Source organism: Balearica regulorum, chromosome 26 (assembly GCF_011004875.1).
Source record: "Balearica regulorum gibbericeps isolate bBalReg1 chromosome 26, bBalReg1.pri, whole genome shotgun sequence".
In the NCBI taxonomy this organism is placed as follows: Eukaryota; Metazoa; Chordata; class Aves; order Gruiformes; family Gruidae; genus Balearica; species Balearica regulorum.
Genome location: NC_046209.1, coordinates 3,207,936 through 3,233,832, shown reverse-complemented (window position 1 = coordinate 3,233,832; position 25,897 = coordinate 3,207,936). Strand labels below are relative to the sequence as shown.

The following is a 25,897-nucleotide window of genomic DNA, read 5'->3' as shown; positions in this document are numbered from 1 at the left end:
GCACCCTGGAACTCCGTAGTGTAGACACAGCAGAGTCTTAGAATAAAGACACATCTCTTTATTCTAAGAAACACCTTAACACCTACCCTAGATAATGTTTGCTGCCATGTAAGTTCATCTAACTAAATTAATCAAGCTATTACAAAAAAAATAGCCATGGAGTTCACGGGAAGGGAGAATCAGTTCAACTACTTCAGTTAGAGAAGTGTCCTAAGCCCCTGCCTGTACGTGCTTGCCCCCAGCAGCCCCAAGGAGCTGAAACACCCGAGCCACAGGGAAAGCTTTGGGAGAAAAGATACATAGCAGCACTAATGTATTTTGGATAAATAGCAGCAGTATTTACTGTTAACTCCTTCCCGGCTCCCGGCGTCATGGAAGACAAGAGGCTGAGGCAACGGGACGAGCCCAGGGCTGCAAGAGGAGCCCAGCCGCATTACAGTTTCCTTATGGGATTTTCAGGAGACAGTCTCAATAAAACACTGCTGGAATAAGCTCGCCAGCATCACTGAGGAAGATTTCACGGCAGAACCCGCCTATTCCGAGAACACTGAAAGCATTTTTCATTCACGGCTCTGTCGTGCAGCGGGGTGGATGGTGACGATGTGAACAAACTCTTCTCTCTCTGCTATTAATACTGAAAAGGCTGATTTTGCAGAAAGAGTCTAAGCCCCCTATTAGTTCTTGAAAAGAAGTATTATAGTATTTTTCGCAGCTGTGTGTATTCTGTTTCTTTGTAAGCGAGAGAAAAAACCTGAAGTAGTATGAAACACGTTCTAATTTGCAACCACGGTAAGGAAATACTAAAACTTGTCTCCAGAGGGATGATCTCGGTGGACACAGAGCTGAGTTTTTAATTTCAGTGACTTTTACGTGAAACTTTTCCCTCTAAAACTGATGTGAACCAAGACTCTTTTGTGACTGAAATCCTACACCTGTTGATTGAAACTTTTGTACGGCAGAGAAAAAGCCCAAGAAACCCAGCCAAGATCAATGACTTGTGCTTGCTAAAGGACTTCTAGGATGGGGAATCCTTCCTCCAGGGAAAGACTTGGGACTTTCAGGTAGTTCCCCGCTGCGCTACTGATCTCGTACAAGTGGATAATGCCAGCTCATTTCCTCTGCTTTTGAGCCATGGGATAACTTTGACTGAAGGTAGTGACTGTTAGTGGAAACAAACCTGACTTTAGGCACCAGCACTGGAGCTGAATACTGTACCTACACCCAGGGCACACGTCTGAAAATATAAAGCAAACCAGTCCTGCCGGTTTGCTGCAAACTCTCCATTACCGATCCGGATTTGAACAGTAAAAACATGGCAGAATTTATGACAGAGGACTTGCTTTGTTTATACAGTAACACTAGAACACCATCTTTAATCTTGCTTAACAAATTTAATATGCTGTCTAGGATTATCAGTTTCTTCGATAAACCAGAACACATGTACCTTCAGAGCCCTTTAAAGAAGGCACCAGGTCTAAAGGTAAACTTCTACCCAAGCGATGTATGCCCTACTATCATGTACACTGTATGCAACTGGCAAAACCACTTTTGAATGACCTCCTGTCCCTCCAAAGGTGCAGTTTTCCACCATCAACCCTACAAAAACTCTTCCTAGCTTTTTCCCAAAGGACTTGAAGCCAGACAACCAAAATTCAAAGAGATGAAGGAAAATTCCCTTTGAAACATATGCCCATAGCAAAAAAACGTTCAAAATCTGGTAGACAAAACCCATGCATGGAAGCCACAGGTAGCAAAAATAACTTTGTGAGAAGAGGAGATAGGGCATCCGCAGCAACTCCGCAAGATTTCACTTGGGTTGTGTTGGAAGGGGCTAAAAAGACACATGGAAATATCCTCCTGAGCGCACCCTGCAACCTGCTGCCAACTCAGAGCAGAAAATACACATTAGCCTGCGTGCACTGGTGCTGGGCACGCACACTGGCACTGGTATCACAGCCTGCTGAAGGAAAAAGAACCCCAGCCATCAAAATTTCACAGAATAAACAAAGCGCTGGCCACAGTTTGAAACGAGGAAATTTCACAGCAGTACCAACTTGGATAGCTACTGAGCTCCCATCCACAGCCATTTGTTCTCCTCCTTTGCCGAATACAATGATTTGTGGTGCCACAGTGCAAAATGATCAGGGACCAGACTCTGGTCATGGGGCTGTGCTTTAAAACAAGCATGTAGTTGCAGTGGTAGGACTTTTACATCAATAGTGCAAAGCCGCCATCTCAAACCACAGCCTCAGCGTGCGACAAAGACAGCTTCAAGTATCTGAAACGGTTAAACAAAAAGTCTAGTAGATTAAACTTTTCTAGAAGGCACACTTACAACTAACCCTCCTCCTACAACACAGTCTCTCTTCCCCAAACAGGAGAGCCTGTTATCTCCTACATAAATTGGAGTTTGTACACACTTAAAAATGGATTGAGGGTTACTGGTGCTCTTCAATCGAATTGCCCTTTTATTACAGAACACTGAACTTACTAACTCTTAATCTAATCAACGCAGACAACAAACATCACTGCACTTGTAACACCAGTAAAACTGCTGTTAGCAGTTAAGAAAATTAAGTTCCACAGCTCGTTACACTACGTACGGACAGTGAATTATACACCCTTGCAGGAGACCATCTAAGGACAACACATGCCAAACCAAGGCAGGAAAATGTAATAAGTCCCAGATACTGAGGAAGAAAAAAAAAAAAAAAAAAGAGATATAATGAGAAGATCTAAATGAGGCACATCTAAATAGCTTAGATAATTGAAGACATAAAGAAGATGTATCCAGCACACAGCACAAAAATCTTTAATATGTAACAAATTATTCACTTCAATGCTGAAAACATAGCAACTCACTCTTTGGGGAAGAAATTCCAAGTGCATTCTACTCCTGAGTGGAGGAAGCTGCTATCAGGCAAATAATTTACTGGTTTAATACTTTAGAAAGATAGAGAGAGATGCTATATCTTAAGCAAGGTTTTTAAATCATAACAACAAAATCTTAAAACCTTCCTTGCCCTTCATTTTTCATTATAACCCTCCGGATGTGTCAGAGCACAACCAAAGCCTGGCAGCACTGTGTAACACAACAGGAAACTGAGTATCAATGGTAACAAATTCTCTAATCTTGTTTCAACACCCAAATTGTTCAACCTTCCATCTTCTTACCTTACCTGGCAATTTCCCTTCAAAACTCATGACTATTGATCCAAATACATCTACTAAACCTCCCCCACCGTTTCAATAACAACTAGAAAAAGAGAAATTCGACTCATCCTAGGACTCCTCATCCTACGGAGAGCATATTAAGAATTCCTCATTGCCTGGACATGGTCCCCACAGCCAACAGGATGTGCCTTACTTCATCATCACCGAGAAGCAAGCCTCCGTTGCATTCACCACCGTGCCATCTTCGTAATGTCCTGCAGAACGTTCCAAGTGCTGGAATCCATCCTTACCTCATTGTTACCTCATAGTGCTGTACCCAGAGCTCCTCTTTAAAGTGAGACCACGCTGCTAGGACATTCCCCGCAGGCGCGGGCAAAACATTACGCAACTACTTCTGTCAGTGCTTGGAAAACTGAAAACCTGAATAAAGGACTTCAACTTGGTCATTTATCTCATTGTCCTCAATTAAGCTGTCAATCAGGTTGGGTTTATGCCCTTTCATAGGGAGATGAGGCCAAGTCGGGCACTGATGGCCTGTGGGAGGAGGCAGAGCAGCCTCCCTCACCTGCAGTAACACACACTGTTCTCAGCAAAAACAAGAACTCTGTACAGAGCGAGACAGCCCAGCAGCTTCACAAGAAATCAGGATCCACAGCCTTTTTGCAAATTTTTACCTCCCTCTGCAATTTTGCCAGAAGGGCTCCCAGAAGTTGCTTTCGGGGGAACTTCTGCCTTAGGAACCACATCCCCAGGCTCCGACCCACAACTGGGCTTGGGCTGCAGGCTCCTTTCGGGATTAACGAGTGGGACAGCTCGCGGCCTATGAATTTTCCCCAAGTCTACTTCAAGTCCCTGGCAAACTTGAAATAAAAATAAGTTTAGTGTGAGGTGAAAAAAAAATCTGATCCTCAACTGAAAACACTGTACAGTTACAAAATGAAACAAAAGAACAACAAAATACAGATTTTAAATGTGCCTGAAGGAACTTCTTGTTCTGACTCACTTAGTATTTCTGAGGCATTTCCCATACAATAAGGTAAAAACCTGTTCATGAAAAAATTCTTCAAATTGACTCAACTCATTGACTACTAAGTACTGCGCACAAATATTAATGGAAACCTCACGCGTTTATTTGAAATTGCATTTTTTGATGAATCAAGCTGGAACACAGCAGATTCTTCTATTTCCACCTATTTCCCTTCTCAGTAAGGCAACTAGTTACACTCAAATTCACATCTATGTTCGTATGGATCAGGCGCTATCAAAAGTTTCTTAGCAGAACAAAACCCAAACTTTTGCAAAACATCAAGACTACATAAAACGGGCAAATATCTATCATTAGTTTTAGAGAAGAGTTATATGTTGTAAACCTAGCTGCAACAACTTTCCTTTCCTCCCCTTCACTCCTGAGAATGGGATTACAGCACTTAGACAAAGAGAGGGTAAATTTGTGAGTTTGCAGTTCGTTGTGGTGTCGCTCAGCCCGGTTTTAAATGACTACAATTACAGCAAAAATTGGAAACTAACCTTTTCCTCCAAATTATTAATATATTCAATTAATTACATTTTTAACCTCCAAACTGCTTTGAGTTTTGTATATCCCTCATAAGGCCTCAATAAATATAACAGATTTGAGAAAGAGGAACAGAGAGACAACGTTCCCATACAGGCACGAGTACCCACCAGCCGAGCGGATGAAGTGCTTGGGATTTGACAAATTAGAGTATCTTCTATTAAATTTTTACACTCCACGAGGCTTCTCTAGAATTCCAGATTCTCCTACACTTGACATCAAGCAGCATATGTAGCTCATTAAGGCAAAATAAAATTTTCCCTCAAAACATCCTCTCAGCTATGTAAGTGTACAGTTACTCATATATTTCTTCAAACTGCAGCAAAATTATGTAGTTACAAATAGCATTTAAAAGCAGACAGTGTTTAGATTTAAGAGCAATAAATCTGTAAGAAATTAAAACAGTTCATTACTGCCTGAAGGTAGTCAACAGCCTTCTGTAATGTTTATTTCTGATTTAATTCAGAATCAGTGCCCAACTGTCTCTCCCCGAAAATTCACTGTTTTACTGAATATGCAAGATAAACTCACACTAAAAACCACACAAGTCAGCATATCACTACTGAGACAGAATCTCTAACCAGGTATCTTACAAACTTCAGCTTACTGCATGACACAAAAGTTATTTTTGCTGTCTTTTATCATCTTCATTATATTTACTGCAAGGGAGTTATAGAAATACTAAAAAAAAAAAAAAAAAAGAAAGAGACCTTTAACCTGGGACTGGTTCTTCTCAGCAGCTCTACTGTGACTTTGGATCTTTGATGCCAGGTACACAAAACTACTTTGGGTTCACTTTGCTAGAATCTGAAGAACAGCCTTTAGGAGCTCATCATTTTCAACTGCAAGACCACAATGAAAGGAAAAACCTCCTGCCCAGACCTGGGGGTAAAAAAAAGGACCTCTTTTTTATGTATTCCTGTTCAGTCTGAACAAGAATTCAAAGTCTCAACCCACAACGCATTGAATTCAATACGGCAGTGCTGCAAACCTTAAAATACTGTTAAGTAACCCATAGTCTATTATTCTTATCATAAAGCACATGCATTTCAGAAAACTGGATTACTGCACTACTTTGTACAAAAAGGTCATTCCCATATCAGATTAATACCATAATGAGGACTAATTCCCAACAGTCTTCCTTCAGCAAACCTGTCAGAACTACAAGCCTGCAGCAATGTTCTCAGTAACTTGCTCACCTTCTTCTCTAGGTTGCTTCAGATTTTTGTAAGACAGAATTTCAACAAACTGCTGTGATTGTTTTAAGCGCTTTTGGCTATTTTGCCAATGTAAAAATCAAAATCTTGGTTGCATTTTTTTTGCACAAGGTGCTTTAGGTCCTGCCTAGAGTGGGTGTGACACACTGACCCAGATTCCAGGCTTAAGTGCAGCTTCATCACCAGAAAATTACCTACTCGGAAGGGACTGAGCAAGAGGCAAAGGCAGCAGGAGGAAGAACAGGACCAAGAAGCGTAACGTAGCTCGTAGAGCTCCAGAAGTGCACTTCAGCAGGAATACCTATCCTCAGCTGCACCTGTAAATAACTTAAACTCCTCATCTTCACAGAGAGCAGCAGGGGGAATCCCAGAGTCTTCTGTTAGGCATTTCCTACCTCATTTCATATTCATTTCACGCTTTTTAACCAAAATTGCAACTGAAAAGAGTGACAATTTAAAACCTAAAATTAAAGCGAAACCTAGGAGAAAACCAAGCTAGTTTCACATCAACTTCAAGGTAACATGAGACAATTTTAATCTCTCCCAGCTCAATTTTATCCAGTTCTCTCTGGAAGCTACAGCTCCAAACCTTAACGCATACATCCCAGCCAAAGCTGCACTGCTTTGCCAACGCAGAACTGAGAATAAATACGGAAAACTTCGTGTAAACTTCTTACCTACAACAACAACAACGCCGCCTCAGAGGCTCACCAAAATCCTCCCCGCTACTCTGAATGCATATCGAAAATTGTAAAGGACTATCAGAACACCTCAGGAAATCACCTTAACGCACCATCAACTTCCAGCATTGTCTTCTTAGGCCATATTCAAGTACAATATTTCTATCACATAAGTTTAGGCAACGAAAGAACAAGTCTGTATTTACCAAGAAATAGGGGATTGTGGCTTGTTCATGAGCCTTCTGAAACAGCAAAGGGAAAAAAAAAAAGAAGAATTAAGTTGCAGGTCATTTCTGCCATGACTGAGGCATGCACAGACTAAGTAAGGATCTCATACTGCACATTTCACAACCGAATACAAATGCCTCCTCTTGTGTTAGCAGCCATCCAGTAAGACTATAATTGAGGAACTGCTTAATTTATAAAAGAAAATAATTTACGCCAGGAAAATATAAATGAAAATAAGTATCTTAATTAAGCCATGGAATAACCAGCTATATCCATAAGTAACATATTTGGTCCAAAACAAAGATTAAAAAAATATTACTAAGCAATCAGCTTACTGAAAAATACTGAAAATGGAAAAACACCCTTCTCATTCCACAATGGTTTTATACTGAGAACAATAACACAACATTAATATCACTACATCTATGTAAAATCACACGATTTCAGCCAATATTTTGCACTACTCAAGGATTTCCGTTTCCTAGTGCACAAAACGGACAAATCATCTTTTGATTCCTAAACAGATGACAAATAATTACTTCAAACAGTGTCTTGCACAGCCACAGAGACTCCTAATGGCATCCAAATATATTAAGCAAATCCCTCACTCGCAGTGACATATTTAGCTGTCATCCATCTTTGATATTAACAGATGCTATACTGCAAGTAACACTGCCTATAGCACACACAGACAATGAACAGACAGTAACAGGCATTGCAAATCCTTTTCAACGGCACACGGTAAAACAATAAAAAGTGAGTCAGAAAGGGTGGAAAATTCACTGGTCCGCAGTTCTCTATTGCCTAGAATTAATTAAAAGGAAATAAAGTTTCTAATTCTTATGACTGCAAAGAGATTTTCATAATGTGTTAACTGATGCACGGTTGTCCTGGCCTGCAGCAAGACAGAGCTGTTATTTCTACTTATGTGTGAACTTCCCTATTCATTGAAATTAGATGTAAACTTCGAAGACTAATTAGAGCTACCTGAATGCCAACTCATTGTTTATTGTATCACCGCTGGACATCCTAGTAGAAAATAAGAATACATAACTCTTGATAAATGTACCAAAAAAAACCCCATATAGAGAACATGCTTATCCAGCATGTCTGGATAAACTGGTTTTCCCAACTCATATAAAATTTCTTGAGACCTTTTATATGGAAATAGCCCACATTTTTCAGAAGTTGTCTGTGTTTTTGATAATTTAAAACAGTGCCTGCAGATCTGTAAAACAATCACTCTACACTATCTGTTATAAATGACAGGAGTAGATGATATCACTAGAAATAGTTTTCACTTCATTTTTCTCTAATAGTTCAGCTTAACAGGCTGGTAAGTAGTTCAAGTACCATATTTGCCTCAGACCAATAACCAGCATTATCTAGAGGAAATAGTTGGGATTCTCCCTGAAAGTATGTTTTGCTATCAACTTTTCATCAAAAGCTGATGAAACCTCTCACATACGCAAGGTTTTATATATATAAAAGCCCATATTCACCCTAAAGTCCAACTCTGAATGTCAGAGCTGTGTACTTTGTTCCTTTGTCCACATGTTCTAGCTTACTAAGAAAACTAACATATATAAGACCATATATATACTGGTTCCACTGGATTGGTTAAGCGAATTATCTCTTTTCAAGGAGAAAAGGAAAAAAAGGAGAAATACTAAAATATTACTGAGTGTTGGACAGCATTTTCCTGTCAAAAGATGTTTCAGTGAGTGTCTTACATGTGAGCAGCAGCTCTGTACCAAGGAATCAAGTATATCCACCTACATATACTTTGCATAGGAGTAACTCCTACCATTAACGCGAAACAGCCGTCGATTGCTTTTGGCACTGGAGGAGTCAGTCTACCTGCCTCGATTTCTTTCACTTATTACAGGGGAACCTAAGAATTAGGAACTTACTGTCAAAAAGCAATTACCCCCACATATTCCAATGCTTATTTTATGTAATTGCTGAAATGTAACTGTATATTTTAAATTCTACTCTTAAGATTTCACGTGATTATGTGAATTTTAACAGAACAGGACAAGGAAACACAACAGAAAAAAGGAAAAGTTCATAAGAAAGAAGTGATTTATTGTGTGGGAAAAGGGAAAAAACCCTGCTATCAGGTTTCTGATGAACAGAGTTCCTTAAAATTGATTCCTTTGGGTTAAACAAAACTTTGCTTGGGAAGGGTCAAGGTCGATATAACACAATAATGTATTTACACTGCCCCAGCACAAAGGCAACCGAGTCACACACCAGAAGTCCAATGTTGTAGGCCTTTACAGCAACATAAAACCAGTTTGTGCCCCTGAACAGCACCCATTCTCAACAGCAGCTTTTGTTAAAAGTATTAAACTAAATCTATTACTTCAACCCTTTAAAACAAAGGAGTCCAAAACAGTCTTTCTGCACTATACCTAGCTCCTACGCAGCTATATATACCATCTTCCAAGAAGAAGAATCAAAGCCAGCTTTAAAGGAAAGCCAAGTACCACCTTAAGATGAAAGGTTTCCTGAATAGTTTCCCCTTCCACCACACACTACATCCCAAAAGAGCCCAATACAGCTTCTATCTATTCCTACATAAAAAGGGCAAACTGAGCAGCTAGAACTCAAGACAAGTCACCAAAGCGTGACCGGACAAACACTTTCTGCAGACCACGACTGTTTCAGAGCCAGTCACTTTTTCACGCTGCAACGTTTGTGCTCAAGGCTGTTTGGCAAGAAGAAGGACCGCAGCATATAACCACGGGTGGTTTTATTCACCAAAAAAAAGAGAGGAAAAAATAGTTTCGGCCCTAGACTTTGTCTCTGGAAGGTGAAAAAGGGAAAAAAAAAAAAAAAAAAAGAGAGAGAGGAAAAATATGCCGGTGTCATATTCTCGCCACCAGTTCTCTGACACCCGGGCCTGCTGCACGCCGCCGTCAGACCAGACACACAATCACGGAGCGACCGGCAGCTCTGAGTCGCCACCGTCCCGCTTCACCCAGCGCAAACCCTGCTGCAAGTCGCGGAGCGGCCGGCTTACTATCCATCGCACGAATAAATCCCCGACCGCGGTGCAAAACCGCCCCCGAACGCAACCGCCACCGAGACGGCGCCCGCTGCCGGTACCCCCGGGGGGGTGTAAGGGACGACCCGGGGCCTCCACCCCGCTCCGTACCAAAAACCCTGCGTTGAAACACCGCGCTCAGACGCCGAGCCTTCCGCGGACGGCGGGCCGGGGCCCAAGGCACCGGGGAGACACGGCCCCGCGGCGGGGAGCGGGTACGGGGGCGGCGGGGGGGGGATCCCTCCGCGCCGCCCCGAGACAAAGCGGACGGCGGGGCCGGGCGGAGCAGGCCGTGACAGGCCCGGCCCGGCCTTTAGCTGCACAGGCCGGTCCCGGCGGCGACCGAGGGCCGGGCCTTGAGGAGGAGGGCCGGCCGGCGGAGGGAGGCGCGGCGGGCCGCCGTCCGGAAGAGAAATGCAAAGCCAGGGCCCGACACTGAGGAGAGGCGATAGGGAAGGGGCTCGCTGAGGAGAACGGAGGGGTGAAGGCCGGCGGGACGGAGTCCGGCGCACCTGGGGGTGGGCAGCGCCGAGCCGCGGGGGGCTCCGGCGCTGCGGTCCCGGGGGTGGAGCCGCAGGCGGCGGCAGGCCCCCGCGAAGAGGGAGGGAGGGAGGGAGAGAGAGGCAGGCACCGGTCGCGCCCGTACCTGAGCCCGCCGGCGGTCCCCCTCGGCGGCGGCGGCGGCGGCCCCGGGCTGCCCGTCAGCGGAGCGCTGAGCGGCCCGGCGCGGGGGGCAGAGCGGAAGGGGGGCGCTGAGGAGAGCGCAGCACCCCGCGGCCAGCACCTGCCGCCCGCCTCCTCGCCCAGCTCGTTGGCTGCGGCTGACACCACCTTCGCAGCCATTGGGCGCATCGCCGGTGAGAGGCGGCGGTTGCTGCCCATAGCGGAGCTGGTCACCGAACAACAAGACGAACGCATCCGTTGATTGGCGGGTTACCCTGGGTGACGGTCCGCCCACCAACAGGAGGGTCAACCGGTCGCTCTCACGTCACTCAGTGGCTTTCCGCCAATAGGACACGGCCGTTGGGAGACGGTGACCCGCCCTCAGCTGCTATTGGACGACAGAGGGGTAAGGCGGATTTCGATAGGCGGCGCGGCGTGCCTGTCAGCGCCCTACAGTTCTGCGCTCCGGCGGGGGCGCGGGGCGGTGAGTACGTGAGGAGCCGCACAGCAGCGCTGGGGGGGGGGGGGGGGGGGCTGCGGCCGCCCTGCGCCAATGGGGCGGGGAGGGACCGCCCCCCCCACCCCCGCCTGTGGCGGCCTCATGGCGGCCGGGCAGGGGGGACCCATCGTTAACCTGCCCCTGCGCCCCCAGAGCGCCGGCCTGCAGGCCTCAGCCTCGCAGTGTGAGGGGGCTTACCCTGAGCGGGGCCCCGACAGGCCCGAGCAGCACCTCGCCCAGCGCTGCGGTCCTCAGGGCACCTGCAGGGCTAGCACAAAGGCGTTAAAGCTGGCATCCGTCCCTCGACAGAGATGGTCACATCACCAGCCTGCAGTCGGCAGAGCTCGAAGACCAGCCCCAGCCCCGCGCCTCCCCTCTTGCCTGACACCGCCACCCCTGAAGGGATGAGCAGCCTGAGGGGCCACAGGAGGGAAATGGGCATCAAGAGATGAGCTGTATTCAGGGGGTAGTTTTAGGTACCTGGTTGTCTCCAGTACCTAGAGCTTTAAAAAAGTTAACCATCAGCTACGACCAGTGCTGAATCCACCTCTCCCCACTAGCTCATTCTTTACAAACAAGGGGATTTACCTCTGCCTTCCAATTTCCCGCCAGACGACCCAGCAGTACCCCACCTCACGGCCCCCTGACAGGGACAGCAGTGGGTGCCCTTCTCCTGCCAGAGGACCGGGCCCAGCTCCTCCCGCCTCGCCTCCCAGCCCTGACTTCAGCAGTCACCTCCACCGCCCGTCAGATGCTCCTCAAACTGGCTGCAGTTACAGGACCATGGAAGCCTGCCAGGAGGAAGAACTATCAGGGGCATTTTTTAATTTGTGCTCAATTAAACCATGCAGACTATAGATTCTGTTCAGCTGCTAGGAAGCAAGGTAGGAATTCCCAAAATAGAAGAAAGGTCCTTGGTTGGTTTGGAGTTTGTTTGGTTTTTTTCCAGTTGTTATTTGTGCTTCCCGATTCCTTATCCACAACACACTTATTTTACCAAATCACATATTGGATATTTACTCCAGCATTTCACAACACAAATGTACACAAGTATGTACAGGAAACAAAGCATCATCCTACTAATGATCTCTACCATTAAAACAGACAATCCTTTCATATCCAGAGCCAGACACCAGCTCACTTTATAGCACAGCTTTATGTTGAGATCAGCAAGCCCCAAGTTATAAAGTATCTAATTTACAGAGAAGTTCTAATTCATGCTAAACAAACACTAACACTTATAACAGTACATTGAAACCTATGCAGGAGAACAAAGTTTGCTTTCCAAATTCCAAATAATAACAAAACCAATAAACTAAGGAGGTCATTGCAATAGGTTTTTTCTAATTTACATACACACGCACACTTCTCAGTTTCACTCACTCACCCACCCCAAATTCTCATCACAAGAGAGATGAAAGAGCAGAAAGACATTTTCACTGAAATTTAAATACCTGAAATTTAAAGTGTTTAATGTCAACACTAATCTTAAAATAAATTTATTTTAGAGAGCCAATTAAGCAGCAGTTGCACAATTTCACAGCTTTTGTGTTCAATATCTCAAATGCCTGTGTTTTCTTCATTTGCTTCATCTGCATTTGTTTATGAAAACCTCAGTGGTTTAATAAGTTGATGAAGATGCTCACTCTACTTGCCATAAACACCTCCAATGTGATGCACAACATGGCAGTTCTAACAATTTTGGTCTTATTCATTAAATGTGCAGGCAATTCCAATTACCAGTTGATATTTGGATTTTAGTACTGTGGAAATCTAATATAAGTTATGACCCAAAAAGAGAGACATTTGAGGAATCTTTGTTTCAGTTGAACATATGCCTTTCACTAGTGCCTAGAAGCAAATATTTTGAAGACAAGAATATCAAATCAGCATTTCCCAATTTCTTGGTAATGAAAAATCATAATGAAAATAACAGGCCTTAAAAAATAAAAGGCTTAGCATAATAGAGCATAAATACAAATTCCTGCCCAAGCAATTAGGTCTGGAAACCTGCTTCAGATAAAAAGAATTGAAGGAAAAGAGTCACTTTCATCTGAAAAGATATTTATTTTGAGAACTTCAACTTGCACATTGTACAAAAAATTGACAAATTCAGCAAAAAACCCTATAAAACGTGTTTTTTTTTCCCCCTAACATATTAACATTATAATTTTAAAAAGGGTAGGAGTAAAGAAAACCAAAAATAGGCACATTTGTTCCAGTCTGTCTGCAGTAAAGTGTGATTAACAACATCCCTGTCTTGTTGAGGTATTAAACTGCAAACTTTGGTTATGTTAGAAAAAGACAACCCATTCACAAAAGTACGCCTTCTCGGTATCATGTACAATAAACAAGATGTTTCATTAAAAAAGTCAGAACTGGTTATTCTCCATTTCCAGGTAGCAATGCAGCAAAACAAAGAGAAAAAAGTCATGTTACCGTAATACACCTAGCATTAGGAGGAAACCTGAAAGTTTGCAAATCCACACTAATCATATACAGCTACAGTGTTACATTTTACCCAAAGAATAAAATCCGGTTGGCAAGTTTAAACAATTCAGTGCTTATGAAAAAAAAATATATATATGGTGATTCAGAGCCCAGTCTTTCAGAAAAGGACAAAAGGCACTTAAGAATGGCTTTAGTATTTTCCACAATGGCATTTCTGGATAGAAGACAGCACCTGGCTGAACAAATAGTTCCCCAATAAGAAAGAAGTCCAACTGAGGTAGTACTTCATATTGCTCCAACCACTTGGCTATATGCAAGCAGCTTTTTTTTTTTTTTTTTGATATACAAAATTAGCAGGAAATGGCTTTTGATAGGTTTGTCGAATGTATAAAACACAGTTCTTTAAAAAAAAAAAATAGCAAATACCCACTTGTGGTAAAAAGATCATAAGCCAGGAACCATCTTGTACAAATTGAGCGTCAAAATGCTGCCAAGGTGATGCACAAGTCTACCTTTATGGCCAAATCCCCAAACATTGAAGATTGTTCTAGCAACCAAGCCATTTTTTGGAATAATAATAAAAAAAAAGGGGGGGGGCACAGGGGGCACTCTGAGAACTTTCATAATCATTAGCAGCCTTACCGGAAGCACTTTGTAAGTCCATTAAAAAAATAATTTTGCACTGATGAATGGCAGTTTTGAGGGGGTGAGGGACAACTCAAAGTTCAACATTTAGAACAAAAAAAAAAATAACCACGAACATACAAAAGGATATTCCTTGAAGTTTATAGTTTTTTAAAAACAAGGAAGACTTTAAACTTTTTTTAGGGGTCTGGGAGAACACAGACTACTTTTTTTTTTTAATTAAGCCCATTGAAAACCCATTAATAAGTTTGAACAAAAGAAAATTAGAAGTGCTTTACAGAATCAACGTCCATTGCCGTATCCAGGAAAGAGCTGAGTTAGAATGGTCTGCAGTGTTTTATTCACTTGCATGGTATAATTTTTGCCAAGATCGTAGCGGCAGGCTGGACAACTGTACACATCAGCTTTGAAGGATCTATCCAAACAATCCTGGTGAAAGACAAAACCAAATAATCGTTTAAGAAGGGGAGATGGGCAGTTTAGCTTATTCTACAAGGAGAATGAGAATCCTTTTATATCCCAGTTCACCCAGGTATCAACAAGATCTGAGAAAGGCCACAAGCAACGCAAGGCTGGCAGCTGGGGAGAAAACTTCCTTCGTTACATGCCATAGCACATGCGCTTCAGAGCACGTTAGTCATGGACACACTATTTAGGTATACGGTAGAGATATTTTGTTCAATTACATTTCTAAAGATCAAGAATTCCCCAGCAGCTGTTAAAGATTGTTGGAGCTTCTGCAAAAACACATCATTCCTCAAAAAACAAAACCAAAGCCCGTTCCTTCTGTAATGCTGGTGAATCCATCGGTGCCACCCAGCAGTATTACAGAGCCTGCAGAGCAGCTCTCCTCATCTTTTACAAGAATCGGATAAGTAGCAATATAATACTGGAACTTTCTTATGGTAAAGTTTTAACGTATAAACCTGACTTGATGCTAGAAGACTAACTAGTGGCAAAAAAACCCAAACCAGCCACCCCCCATGACTCCCCCACCGCTGAACAAGTCAACTCACGGCTCATTGGCTCAACAGAATTTGACAGAAGAGTTCTAGTGATTGCTCACCTTGCACACGTTGTGTTGGCATACAGTCGTGACTGGCTGAAACACAACCTCCTGGCAGCAAATACACAAGAAGGCCTCTTCAACTTTACTTAGAAATTTCTGTAAAGAGAACATTTGAATCAACTGATTGCTACTACCCTCTGAATGATACACCCAAACAAAAAAACCCACCAACCCACCCCACATAAAATCCAAGGGATTACTTTAGTCAGAGAAAGCTTTTCTACAAAGCTTAACAAGCAACAAAAATAGTCACATTAAACAGTTCTGGTAACTCTCTTCTTACTGACCTCAAACACAGTGCTTTAAAGTTATGCTGTGGATGTCTACCCTAAAAAAACCACTAAAGGTCTGAGGCTGCTTCTTTAATGCAGCCAAGAAGTTTGTGTCTAGGGATAGTACCACAGTTAGTTCTCGCTTTATTTCTGGGGGGAAAAAGCATGCCATACCGGTCCATCTTTGAGAGCTTCTAGTACTTCATTCCACAGTTTTTCATTGGCTTCATCACTTTTTATAAGAGATTTTTGCTGAGATGTCAGCTTGTATGGCTCAACTTTAGTTTTCTTTTGACTCCCCGTAGAAGAGGTGATGAGTTTTTTCTCCCCGCCTGAAAGAAAACGTGACTTTTTAAACAAACAAACAACAAGCACCTAGAAAAGAGTAACTAGGTAAAATGCACAAAAACCTACAAGGCTTTCTATATCCACTTGCCTACTCCACAAACCTGCTGATTTCCTTTTCCTCTTTCTTCTCCCCAGGGTATCAAACTCATCATCTCCATTATTTTCTTTTTCCTTATCTTTGTTTGCAACAGCTTCCAAATACCCTTCAGGATACTACGGGAGAACACAAAACAAAAAGCATCCAATGCAAACATGCCAGTTTATAGACTTACAGACTATTACGGGTCAGAAGAATGACCCTCTGCTCTAGGGCTTCTCTTTTTTAAGCAATAGAGAACTCTGCTCTTGCAAATTACTTATTCAGACTCTAGAAATTCTGTACAAGAAAGCAAGTTTTGTCCATTTAACCTCCTGATGTAGAAAGAAAACAAAGAACCCACAAGACTGAAAGCACTTGCATCCCCCTCAGTCTAAGGGGCTGTCCTGATTCTTACGCAAGGCGAAGCAGATCATCCTCAATAAGAACGTATAATAGAAAAATTCCCGCTATCCATCAAGTTCATTGTCCAGGGAAACCATGACGATGTTCCAAAAGCGTACCTGCATTGTTAGGCCAAGCTTTTTCATCCTGTCCTTTCCTTCTTTGGTCCAAGGAGCAGGTTCTTCATCATCCCTCCTAAGTAAGTAACGCCACACTAAAAATCCAGATTTCCCTGTCTCGGGCCAGTATTTCACAACCTAAAAAAAGTCAGATGCAATCCATCATACGCTATAAAAACCCCTTGGCCGTAACCACATTGTCTTTCCCTAATTCAGTAGGCAAATTCAAATCCTTACCTTATATATCCCATCATATCTGTTCCCTTCTACAGGGGCATATTTGCTATGTTTGCCTCCTTTTACGTTCCTCACCACTCGGACCGGCTTTCCAGCTCTCCAGTCCTTGGCTTCAGCACCATTTTTGTCGTTGATGGGAGCGCTGCAGTTCAGAGCCAGAGCTCTGTAAGAGAAAACCCAGTCAACTGGGTGTATTTACCAGGCAGAACTCTTCAGAATCAGCAAAGCAAAGCTTGCACGGTAAACCAGCTACTAGGAATTAATAAATTTAACTATAGTATTTTACTAAGACCAACACGTTGAATCAGTTGAGTACAATACCAAGAGTAGTAGCATACTGGTATTGTGCTGAACCACAGCAATGGCTACCAAGAAAGTGGAAGCTATTGCCTCTTTGCAGATAGAGAAGGAGCCTCTTCTGCATCTTTTCCAAGAAGAAAGGATGTAGCTGGGCTTTTGTTTGTCTTAACTTGTAACGCTTTCAAGTATCTTCTGTAACACTAAGAACTCTGGGAGATAGTAATTAAGCCTCCTGACTGAGGAACACATTTTAAATAGGCTTATTATTCATTACATTACCCTAATGTAGTTGTGCAGACCACCTCGTCCACTTAAGGCCACACTGATTTGTAAAAGTAACAGTTCAGAATTACAAATGATCTGGTCTCCCCAGGTGACTCATACACCAGTGGCTGCAAAGGCCTTCAGGAGAGAGAATGAAAACTTCTACGCTAATTTATTACTCTGTTCCTTAAGTTTCAGTCAGTATTAAATGCGAGACTAGTACCATTTACAGTTCTGTTTCATTTATAGTGTACTATAAGAAGCATTTCCATTGCACAACCGATCTGCAGCCTACACCACAGTCAAAACTTAATTTTGACAGTTTTTCCACTTAGGCAGTTTCTTTTGATAAAAACAGGACAAACCATTTTTCAGGTTGATGGACTGCCAGCTATTAAGGTTAGGAATGGAGTGCAAACGTTGCCAACCTGTTCATATTGGTGAGTTTTTGATCACAAGACTGTTCCGCTGTGCGTTTGTTTCCAGAAAGATCACGCCCTCCGCTCCCTGTATATGTGAAGGAATTTCCATGATCCTGAAACGTATATGGATGGTTTCGACACATTCACAAAAATAATGCAGTAAAAACAGAAGAGTCTTTTAATCAACTAGCTTTATTCTCAAAAAAGGATGACACTTCCTCCATTTAAGCTCCCAGGCTCAGTTAGTCTATGGTCCTCCCTTGTATTGCAAGAGAGAAGAGTCGAGGTGACGACTGTTGTCTTGTCACATACCTTACAGTGCTAAGAGAGCTCTGCCAAGAGAGCCGCACACCACTCGCATAGGATCCACCTGAAGTGCAGCAGCATGCTCCAGATAAGGATAATGTAACTTTTTACATGACCGTGCACTCAGAATTAAAACTGAGAACAACTACTGAGATTCATGGCTATCTGTTTTAACACAAGTTCTAACAGGCATTTGGAGTAAGGGGGCGTGGGCTACTAATGCACCAGTGATCTGCGAGAAGAATGGGGAGTAGAGCCTGGTACGGCCAAGTAGAGGTTAGGTTTGGCAACAGAACCAAACAGTACGTTCAGAAGCAGGACCTCTGCCCCTAGTTTTGTTCTGAACACTCCTCCGACACAGGAAGATCTGGCAGCACATACCGTGAGACCCTGAAAAGGCAGCTAAGGACTCTTGGATTAAAAGCTGCCACATGGATATTAAGCTTAATTTAGATGATCCTGATTCTCAGGTTGGCACACATTACTGGATTGTAGTTTTCCTTTGTCTAGTTTTCTTCTGAGGAACAATAAAGATGGGGAAATGCCTGATATAGAGTAAGAAGTAACTAAGGCCAAGTCTTTCTTTTAACTACAAGGTAGATTGGTTCTCAGGTATAAATAATCAAGATTTGCTTACTATGTCGTCTTCATAGCCTCCTGCCAGAACCAAGGAATAGGCACCATCGTTACTTCTGCCATGTATACCTGCTACATGGGGCCTGTGAACACCAGACTCGCTCACCTGGGAAGAAAAAAAAGTTTGCAAGGCAACTGCTGTTGAGAGGCTACAAACAATATGACTACCCATGGGTCTGGGAACTAAACTAACTAACAGTACTATTTCAGGTTTGGTTTGCGTACATTACGGGGTGAAACTGTTCTCACCACTATCCTCCAAAAAGCTCCACGTAAAGAAAAATGCTTTTAAAAAATAACTATTGAATATTTCAGTAAATTGAACACATAGATATTCTTTGTGATGTCAATTTAGAAATTTGGATCTTTCCCACTGAGATGGCTGATTAAAAAGCTCCAAGAATTTTAGAATAATGCAAGTATTAAAATTAAATGCTTGTATAAGGGGATTGGTTTTGAAAGACTTGCAGTAGCAACCTTCATCTAATACTTGAAAACAAGATCTGGATAGTTCCAGGCTTTTTCTTCCCCAATTTTCTAACAGGACGAGAAAACCTTCTGTTTAATAAGTCTCGATACTTGAGAGAGACCCTTACCAGCAGAACAAGTGGGAGATACTACACACCTCCAGGAGAACCTCCTGGAAAGAAACATGTTTGGTTTGGGGGTTTTGAGTCACCGAAAAAGCAAAGGGGAAAAAAAAAACCCACCACTTGAAATGCCTGGACAATGCAGCATTAGTTATGGAACACTTGATCTAGACAAAGCCAGAATTCTTTCTTTGGGCACTTCCATATCCAGTGGCATACGCTCCCAAGATTAACTCTTTCAGGTTTCTCATAAGAGCTGGATCATTCTCATGTTCCCCTACAGTGGCTCAGGCCAGTGATTCAGCTTCATACCTGAACTCTAAACTTCCACATGGTGCCAACCGGAATCCCAGGAATTGGTCCGTAGTGGTTCGAGGGGACAATGGTACACTCCTTTGTGCGACCAACACACGCCATACCCTGTTTCAAAAAGCAAGAGCAATCAGCCAAGAATTACAAGGAACTAATGCCACTCTTCAAAATAAAACTGCTTTCAAACTGACCTTGCCCCAGTCTCTCCGCGAGGATGAATTAGCAGATGCCATCTTTTGTTTCTTTTTACTTTCTTTTAATTTCTCTCCTGCTAAAACCACCTCACTTGCATCATTTCGACATTCAGGGCAATACCTAAAGTCACCAGTCAATGAAAATTAGCTAGTAGCAAAGCCTTAAATTAAAAGAGAATTTCCTCAAAACATTCTGAGTTATAACGTTACAATTTCCCCATGTGAAACTAGACCAGGCACCGAAACAACTCTCCCTACTGGAGTTGTTAGACCTGTATTAGCTTGCACAATCCTCTAAGCCATTGCAGATGTGTCAGGAAATCAGCTGTATCAAAAAATCATTGTATAAAATTCTCAAACAGGACACAAGGAATAAAACAGCATATCTCTCTATATGTATATACGTAGAGAGATTTCACTCTCTCTATCTCTCTCTGTATCTATCACCATAAATATTTAATATATAAAACAGTATTTATTACAAGCCAAATACGGTGATGGGGCCTGCGGACTACCTGTAAGTGACCCATAAAAAACATTATACAAGTTAAACATGCTGGGATCAGGTTTGCATTTGGTTTATAGGTAGCTGCACTTCTCTCTGAATAGGCATATAGATCCAAAAACTAGGAAAAGAACTTTGAAAGCCACTGGCTTAAAACACTCTCACTAAACTGATGCTCAAGAAAAGCTTTGAAGTCCTACCAAAAAAACACAAACACACACACACCTCTTCACTTGTAGAGTCATGATATTGCCACCTAAGAGCAGCACGAAGCCCTAGACCTCATCACTTTCTGCTCCCAATTAGATGGTAATTGCGATACCACACACACATACTTAGAACTTACCAATCCTCATCATCTGGTATACTACTAAGGGGAGGGTTGAGGCAGTAGATGTGGAAAGCCATATCACACTCATCACACATTAGCTGTTTATCTGGATCTTGTTTACCTCCACAGATATGGCAAGCACAAATTCTGCAGGTCTTGTTCGGGTTGTCCTTACAAGCTTTACACACAGGTCCATTTTGTCCTGTTAGCAAAATGGAACCACAGTTTACTTCAGACTCTGCAAAGTGCCAAGATACGCTGGAAATGGTGAAAGAAGTCACAACTACAAGTGTCTTGGAACTCTTAGACCTTTGAACCTCACCAAGCCAATTAGCAGAATATCACAGAGTAAGAACTATGCGACAGACTCACGTTTTAATGGACTGGCGCTAATAGGACAAGCACTGCCTGGTTCTTCAATTTTATAAATTTCATCCACTAGTGTAATTCTGCAGTCATTCAAGGAATCACCAGCATCCCTACAAGGAGAAGGTGATAAAAGTCAAAAAGAGCAGACTTTAAAAGTATCATACAGCATGAATTCACAGCTGTGCATGTACATGGGTAATGCAGACTGCTCTATTAGCCCTGCATCACATCATCTGGGACAGCAGCATGACAGCATCACCATGAAACAAATCACTTTCATGCAATTAAGCACACCCTCTCTTGACTCAATGAGAATCCAGGCACTTGTAGCATTCAATTTTATCACTAGTAACTGTTCTCCCTCTTTCAGACTAAATCTTCTCATATTTTATAGCTAAAAAGTCAGAATCACTGTGGTGAGAGGAAAAAGGGGGAATATTCTGGCAACCCAGTGAAATTTATCTAAAACTCTAAGAAAAAATATGTACTTTTTTTTTTTTTCCTGAAGTTGAGAGTCCCTTGTATGTAGGCTCATTTTCTCCTTTAAGAGAGAACGGAGTAATTTTTCATCATCTTTATAAAGTGAGGGTTCAGTCTACATTATCATATCTAGCACAAAGTGTTACATGGGAGTTTTCATAAAACCATTATGGATAGTTAACAGAGTAAACAATTCTGCAGCTCTTAGCGAATACAGTGTTTCACATCTTCCTGGCATTATGTGAATCCCCAGATCAGCATGCCCTGTGATTCCTTAAAGCGTCCCGTTCTTCCAGAAGTTAATCAGAAGTGCAGTACGACAAAGCCAGTCACCCAGAAAGGACAGCCCACCTTCTCACCCCTCCCCAGCACTGCTGTGGCACCATTTTTGTTGCATCATTTTTTTCCAGCACTCAGACCTCATGAAAGTTTAAGTAGAACTGAAGAGTTCAATTTATTCCACATTTCTATTCTTTATGAATTTGCTTACCCAAGTAGTATCTTTGCATTTATCTCCTTGATCATTTTTGTTTCCCTTTTTTGCAGAATCTCCGCATCATACCAAAAACCTCTCTCTTTTGGTTCATCGGGATTATAGTTGACCATCACCACCTGTCCTACTTCTAGCTGGTGCCACTTCAAAATAGTCCGTGCACGAGCCCGTACATCATTCGAACTCAATTCTACAACTCCGTTCTCTGGATAACTTGAAGTAGAACGGAGGCACAGAGGGACAGAGAAGAAAAATTAGATTCAATGTAAATTGTTACAAATGATAGATTTTATCCAGACAGGTCGATTTAAGAACCAATGCCACACCACACACAAGAATACCATCGAGAATAAAATCCCCTTCTCCCACAGCCACAGCCAGAAGCAGGCAGTCTAACTTGGCTACTATCATATCCCATTTAAAACTTGGATAATGGCATTTCATATTTCTAAAAACTTGATTCCAACCCACTGGAACTCCAGACGGAATACAGTTGGAATTCCAACCATTAGAGAAACTTACAGTTAACAGGGCTCAGTAACGTAATTACTGAGTCAGCCTAGTTCTGTTTTACTTTGTGGATCTCTACAATAAACCTTCCCATCCACATCATGACCCAAATGATATAATTAGCCAAGAAGGTACCAAACTCACTCTTCATATTTCACATGATATATTACATCCTCTTCAGGAATGACTGTTGGCTGATCAGGATCTGTGCAACTGTCAGCTGATTTGTTTGTAGGGTTTTTTCTGGTTACATTTACAATCTGGGCTTCAAACCACGCTCCCATATTCATATCTCGAGCATCAACCAAGTCATTGATCTACACAAAGCAAAGTATACAGCTCACCAAAATGGATTTCAAATTAAGCATTAATTTCCAAGTCTACTTGAAGATTTAACTATTTCAAGAACTTCAGCGTTATCAAGGTATTTAACAGTTCACCTTAAAAATTAAGATTTCCTTTACCTTCCTGATCCCCTTGTGCACCCCTACAGTCTTCTCAGGTTGAGCCTCTATGGCTAAAAATTCTACACCAACATGTGTACAAACAGCTTTGTTATCTAGTACAAAACCATTATTAGTTAGTCTATAACAGACTTTCAGAACTGTCTTGCTCATAGCCTGGCAAAGACATCACAAGATCTGTAATAAAATCCATTGAACCAGACAAGTGAAGTGATTCTGAGCAGCTGGTTGAAATTTTCTTTTGTTCATTCAAGAAAGTTTAAGCTTTGACAAATGCAGTGACCCCGAGCAAAAATATTGGGAATTTTTTTTTTTTAAATCAAAACAGGCACGCTGAATGCCTTTTTTTTTAATCAATTAATGTATTGTAGCTTCAGTTAAAAGGATAAAATGAAAAATAAGATATTTTGATCGATAACATGTTGCATTTATAATTGTTTTGTGGGCTGGTTGGGGGTTATTTTGTTTGTTTGCTCTGGGAGGGTTTGAGGAAAAAAAAAAAACAAAAAAAACCCATCCACACAATTGAGGCATGAAAGTTTTAGAAATTCTCAGCTACAGAGAAACAATTCCCCTCCTGAAGCGCAGTTTTAAGTAATCTTAGGGGTTTTTTAACGGCTCACCTTATAGAGGCCAAATCCTGGGTCAGTCCAGTCCGGCTGTGCCGCTGTGCTCGGCTGTCCCTCCAGCTCCATGGCACCTTCTCCATTGTGGGAGCTTTTGTCAGATTCGCTTTGGCCTGAGCCACAGCCAGAGTCTGTGTCGGAAAGTTCGGAATCCTTTTCCTTACTAACAGCAGGAAGCACTGCTGGGCTTTGTCTGACCAAGAGTTGAACAATATCGTTCAGTCCAACGCTGTAATCGAAAAGGGAGTGACCATCTTCCATCTACAGGGAAAGCATCAAGATAGTCTGGTCATTTCATTCAACAGAGGTTTGCTAATTCAAAACCACCCATCATGCTGTAAGTGTGTCTACGCGCCAAGGAAGACCACATTGCTTGAAAACCATTAACAATCAAGGAACTTGCCAGTTCCACAGCATCACAGTTACTTATAGATTGTTATTCTTACTATTTAAAAAGTTATTTTCTCAACAGACTCTACAAGCTAGAGGAACAAGACTGCCATGCTGCAGTAGACTTGCTACCCAGATTAAGGCACTGTGTTCTAGGAGATATGAAAAGGTTTGCAGTACCTTCCCTAGAAATATCAATTCTGGGAAGAACTACAGATCCCCTACATTCCTATCAGAATTTAAAGATAATTCCACATAACCTACAAACTTAAAAGGAACTTCTTTCTTCCTCTATTCAGACAAATCCCTTAACACACCTGGTCCGTACAATATAATCATATATGTTCCAGACTGTTACAACATCACTCTGTTAAATGCAGCATTAAGTAGAAGCCAAAGAGTTAATCACCTACTTTTCTCTGAGACAGCATACAATTTTTCCATTGAAAGTAAAATCAAAGAGAGATTCAATTCAACTTGAAACTCCCCAATCACTTTTTAGCATAGCCAGGCACATCCTAATTTCACACCCTCTCTAATTTTAAGAGTTTATTTTGCAAGTCTGTCGTCGGATGTAGTCAAGTCAAGACCCTACCCCTGCAAAAGTAAGAGAAGCACAGAAGACCAAACAGGTCTCTCAATTACCCCTCAAGAACTCTGAGGAACACTACCATTTTAGAGTTAAAATGTAGTACTCGAGACCACAGTGCAGTTAAAAGTTTAGACAAGCTTCACCACATATTTAAGGTCTGACTAAGAAATTATACAGGAAATGATCGTCCCCTTCCAGCCCGAACCACCAGAAAAAGCAATCCCCAGAGCTTTGTTCTCTATCAGGGGGAAACAGAGCAAAACCACAAAAATTTACACTTCACAGGAATCACTATGATAATTCAATTCTGATTTATGGCATAAAACAATCCCTGGAAATCTGACTGTACAGGAAGTGATCTGGACTTTTGCTGATTTATAGACGAAAACTCACCGAGATACACAAGAACAAACCAGAAACCGCTTGTTTCTTCTTAACCAAGAGAGAGTAGCACAAACATAGTATCATTACAACAGTAGTTATCGCGGAGGAACACAAGCACCAACAGGTGCAAACAGAAACAGAAAAGCAGAGAACACTAACGGGACACAAAAGCCCAGGAGCCCAAAGAGCAGTCTGAAAGAAGTGCCAGCATCTGAAGATGTACCTCTAACAAAGGAGGCAGGGTTTTTAATTAACGAGTATTTTCCTAACATCATTTTAAAACCTAGTAAGAGTTTGCACATTCCTAATGATTCAAAAAACCAGACAAAGCACGAATGGGCACAGCAGGGGAACGATGACTAACGGAGGTTAGATCACACTGGATAAATGTTTCTGTCTAAAACCACGCCTAAACTAAGAACTACTGGAATTACACAAAGAGGAATTATCTTTGTGAGGCAAGTGCAGCGTTACTGAAAAAAGTTACCACTTTTACTGAAAATCTGTTTAACCTTTGTTACCCACACAGACTTCAGCATGAGGCTGACAGTTGGTACCTGCCCTGGACCAATCCTCCCTTATCACTTTATCTACAACCACAAACGGGCAATTACTGCACCCGAGGTGACACAAGCCCTTCCGAGATGCTAAGTATTCCTACAAGCTTCTTTTTTTTTTTTTTAAACTACTACTGGTACCCAAGCTTGTTAGATTAAAGCTAATCCAGGTGTATTTCCATATGCTGCGGTCACACCAGCTAATTATAATGTACAGCTAGCTCAAATCAAGTCAAAATGGAGGGAAAGGTGGAAAAAAGCGACTAGAAGTTGCCTAACTCCACCCATCTCAGTATTCCAACAGCAGACGAAAGCACCCCGTTATTTCTGAAATTAATGTCTCAAGCACGGGTTCAGAAGTTTCTTTAGCATAAAGGTTTAGCAGTGCAGTACTGTGCAGGATATGGAAAAAAGTATTTGAAAACAGTTTTGGTGGTCTTTAATACTAATTTTGATACATTATT

General features: G+C 42.1%; 2 protein-coding genes across 12 annotated transcripts in view; both read right to left on the bottom strand.

Moving 5' to 3' along the window:
- Positions 1-10,748, bottom strand: part of KDM4B (lysine demethylase 4B) — a 90,904-nt gene extending 80,156 nt beyond the window's left edge. For all 4 annotated transcript variants that reach the window (XM_075776775.1, XM_075776776.1, XM_075776777.1 and 1 more), the window contains exon 1: positions 10,571-10,748. The gene's annotated coding sequence lies outside the window, so the exon portion shown is untranslated. The remainder of the gene's footprint in view (positions 1-10,570) is intronic.
- Positions 10,749-13,133: 2,385 nt separating this feature from the next.
- UHRF1 (ubiquitin like with PHD and ring finger domains 1) overlaps positions 13,134-25,897 on the bottom strand; it is a 34,344-nt gene continuing 21,580 nt past the window's right edge. For 7 of the 8 annotated variants that reach the window (XM_075736147.1, XM_075736148.1, XM_075736149.1 and 4 more), the window contains 15 exons: positions 23,508-23,771; positions 22,565-22,737; positions 21,908-22,123; positions 20,941-21,047; positions 20,584-20,770; positions 19,730-19,853; positions 19,539-19,646; positions 18,638-18,742; positions 17,701-17,807; positions 16,709-16,871; positions 16,472-16,609; positions 15,973-16,084; positions 15,698-15,855; positions 15,249-15,347; positions 13,134-14,611 (listed from right to left, as the gene is read on the bottom strand). In XM_075736147.1, coding sequence (XP_075592262.1) covers positions 14,465-14,611; positions 15,249-15,347; positions 15,698-15,855; positions 15,973-16,084; positions 16,472-16,609; positions 16,709-16,871; positions 17,701-17,807; positions 18,638-18,742; positions 19,539-19,646; positions 19,730-19,853; positions 20,584-20,770; positions 20,941-21,047; positions 21,908-22,123; positions 22,565-22,737; positions 23,508-23,771 — 2,208 coding nt within the window. In that variant the 3' untranslated portion in view covers positions 13,134-14,464. Of the gene's footprint in view, positions 14,612-15,248; positions 15,348-15,697; positions 15,856-15,963; positions 16,085-16,471; positions 16,610-16,708; positions 16,872-17,700; positions 17,808-18,637; positions 18,743-19,538; positions 19,647-19,729; positions 19,854-20,583; positions 20,771-20,940; positions 21,048-21,907; positions 22,124-22,564; positions 22,738-23,507; positions 23,772-25,897 lie in introns of those variants that run through there. The other variant, XR_012832536.1, reaches the window with a different exon arrangement.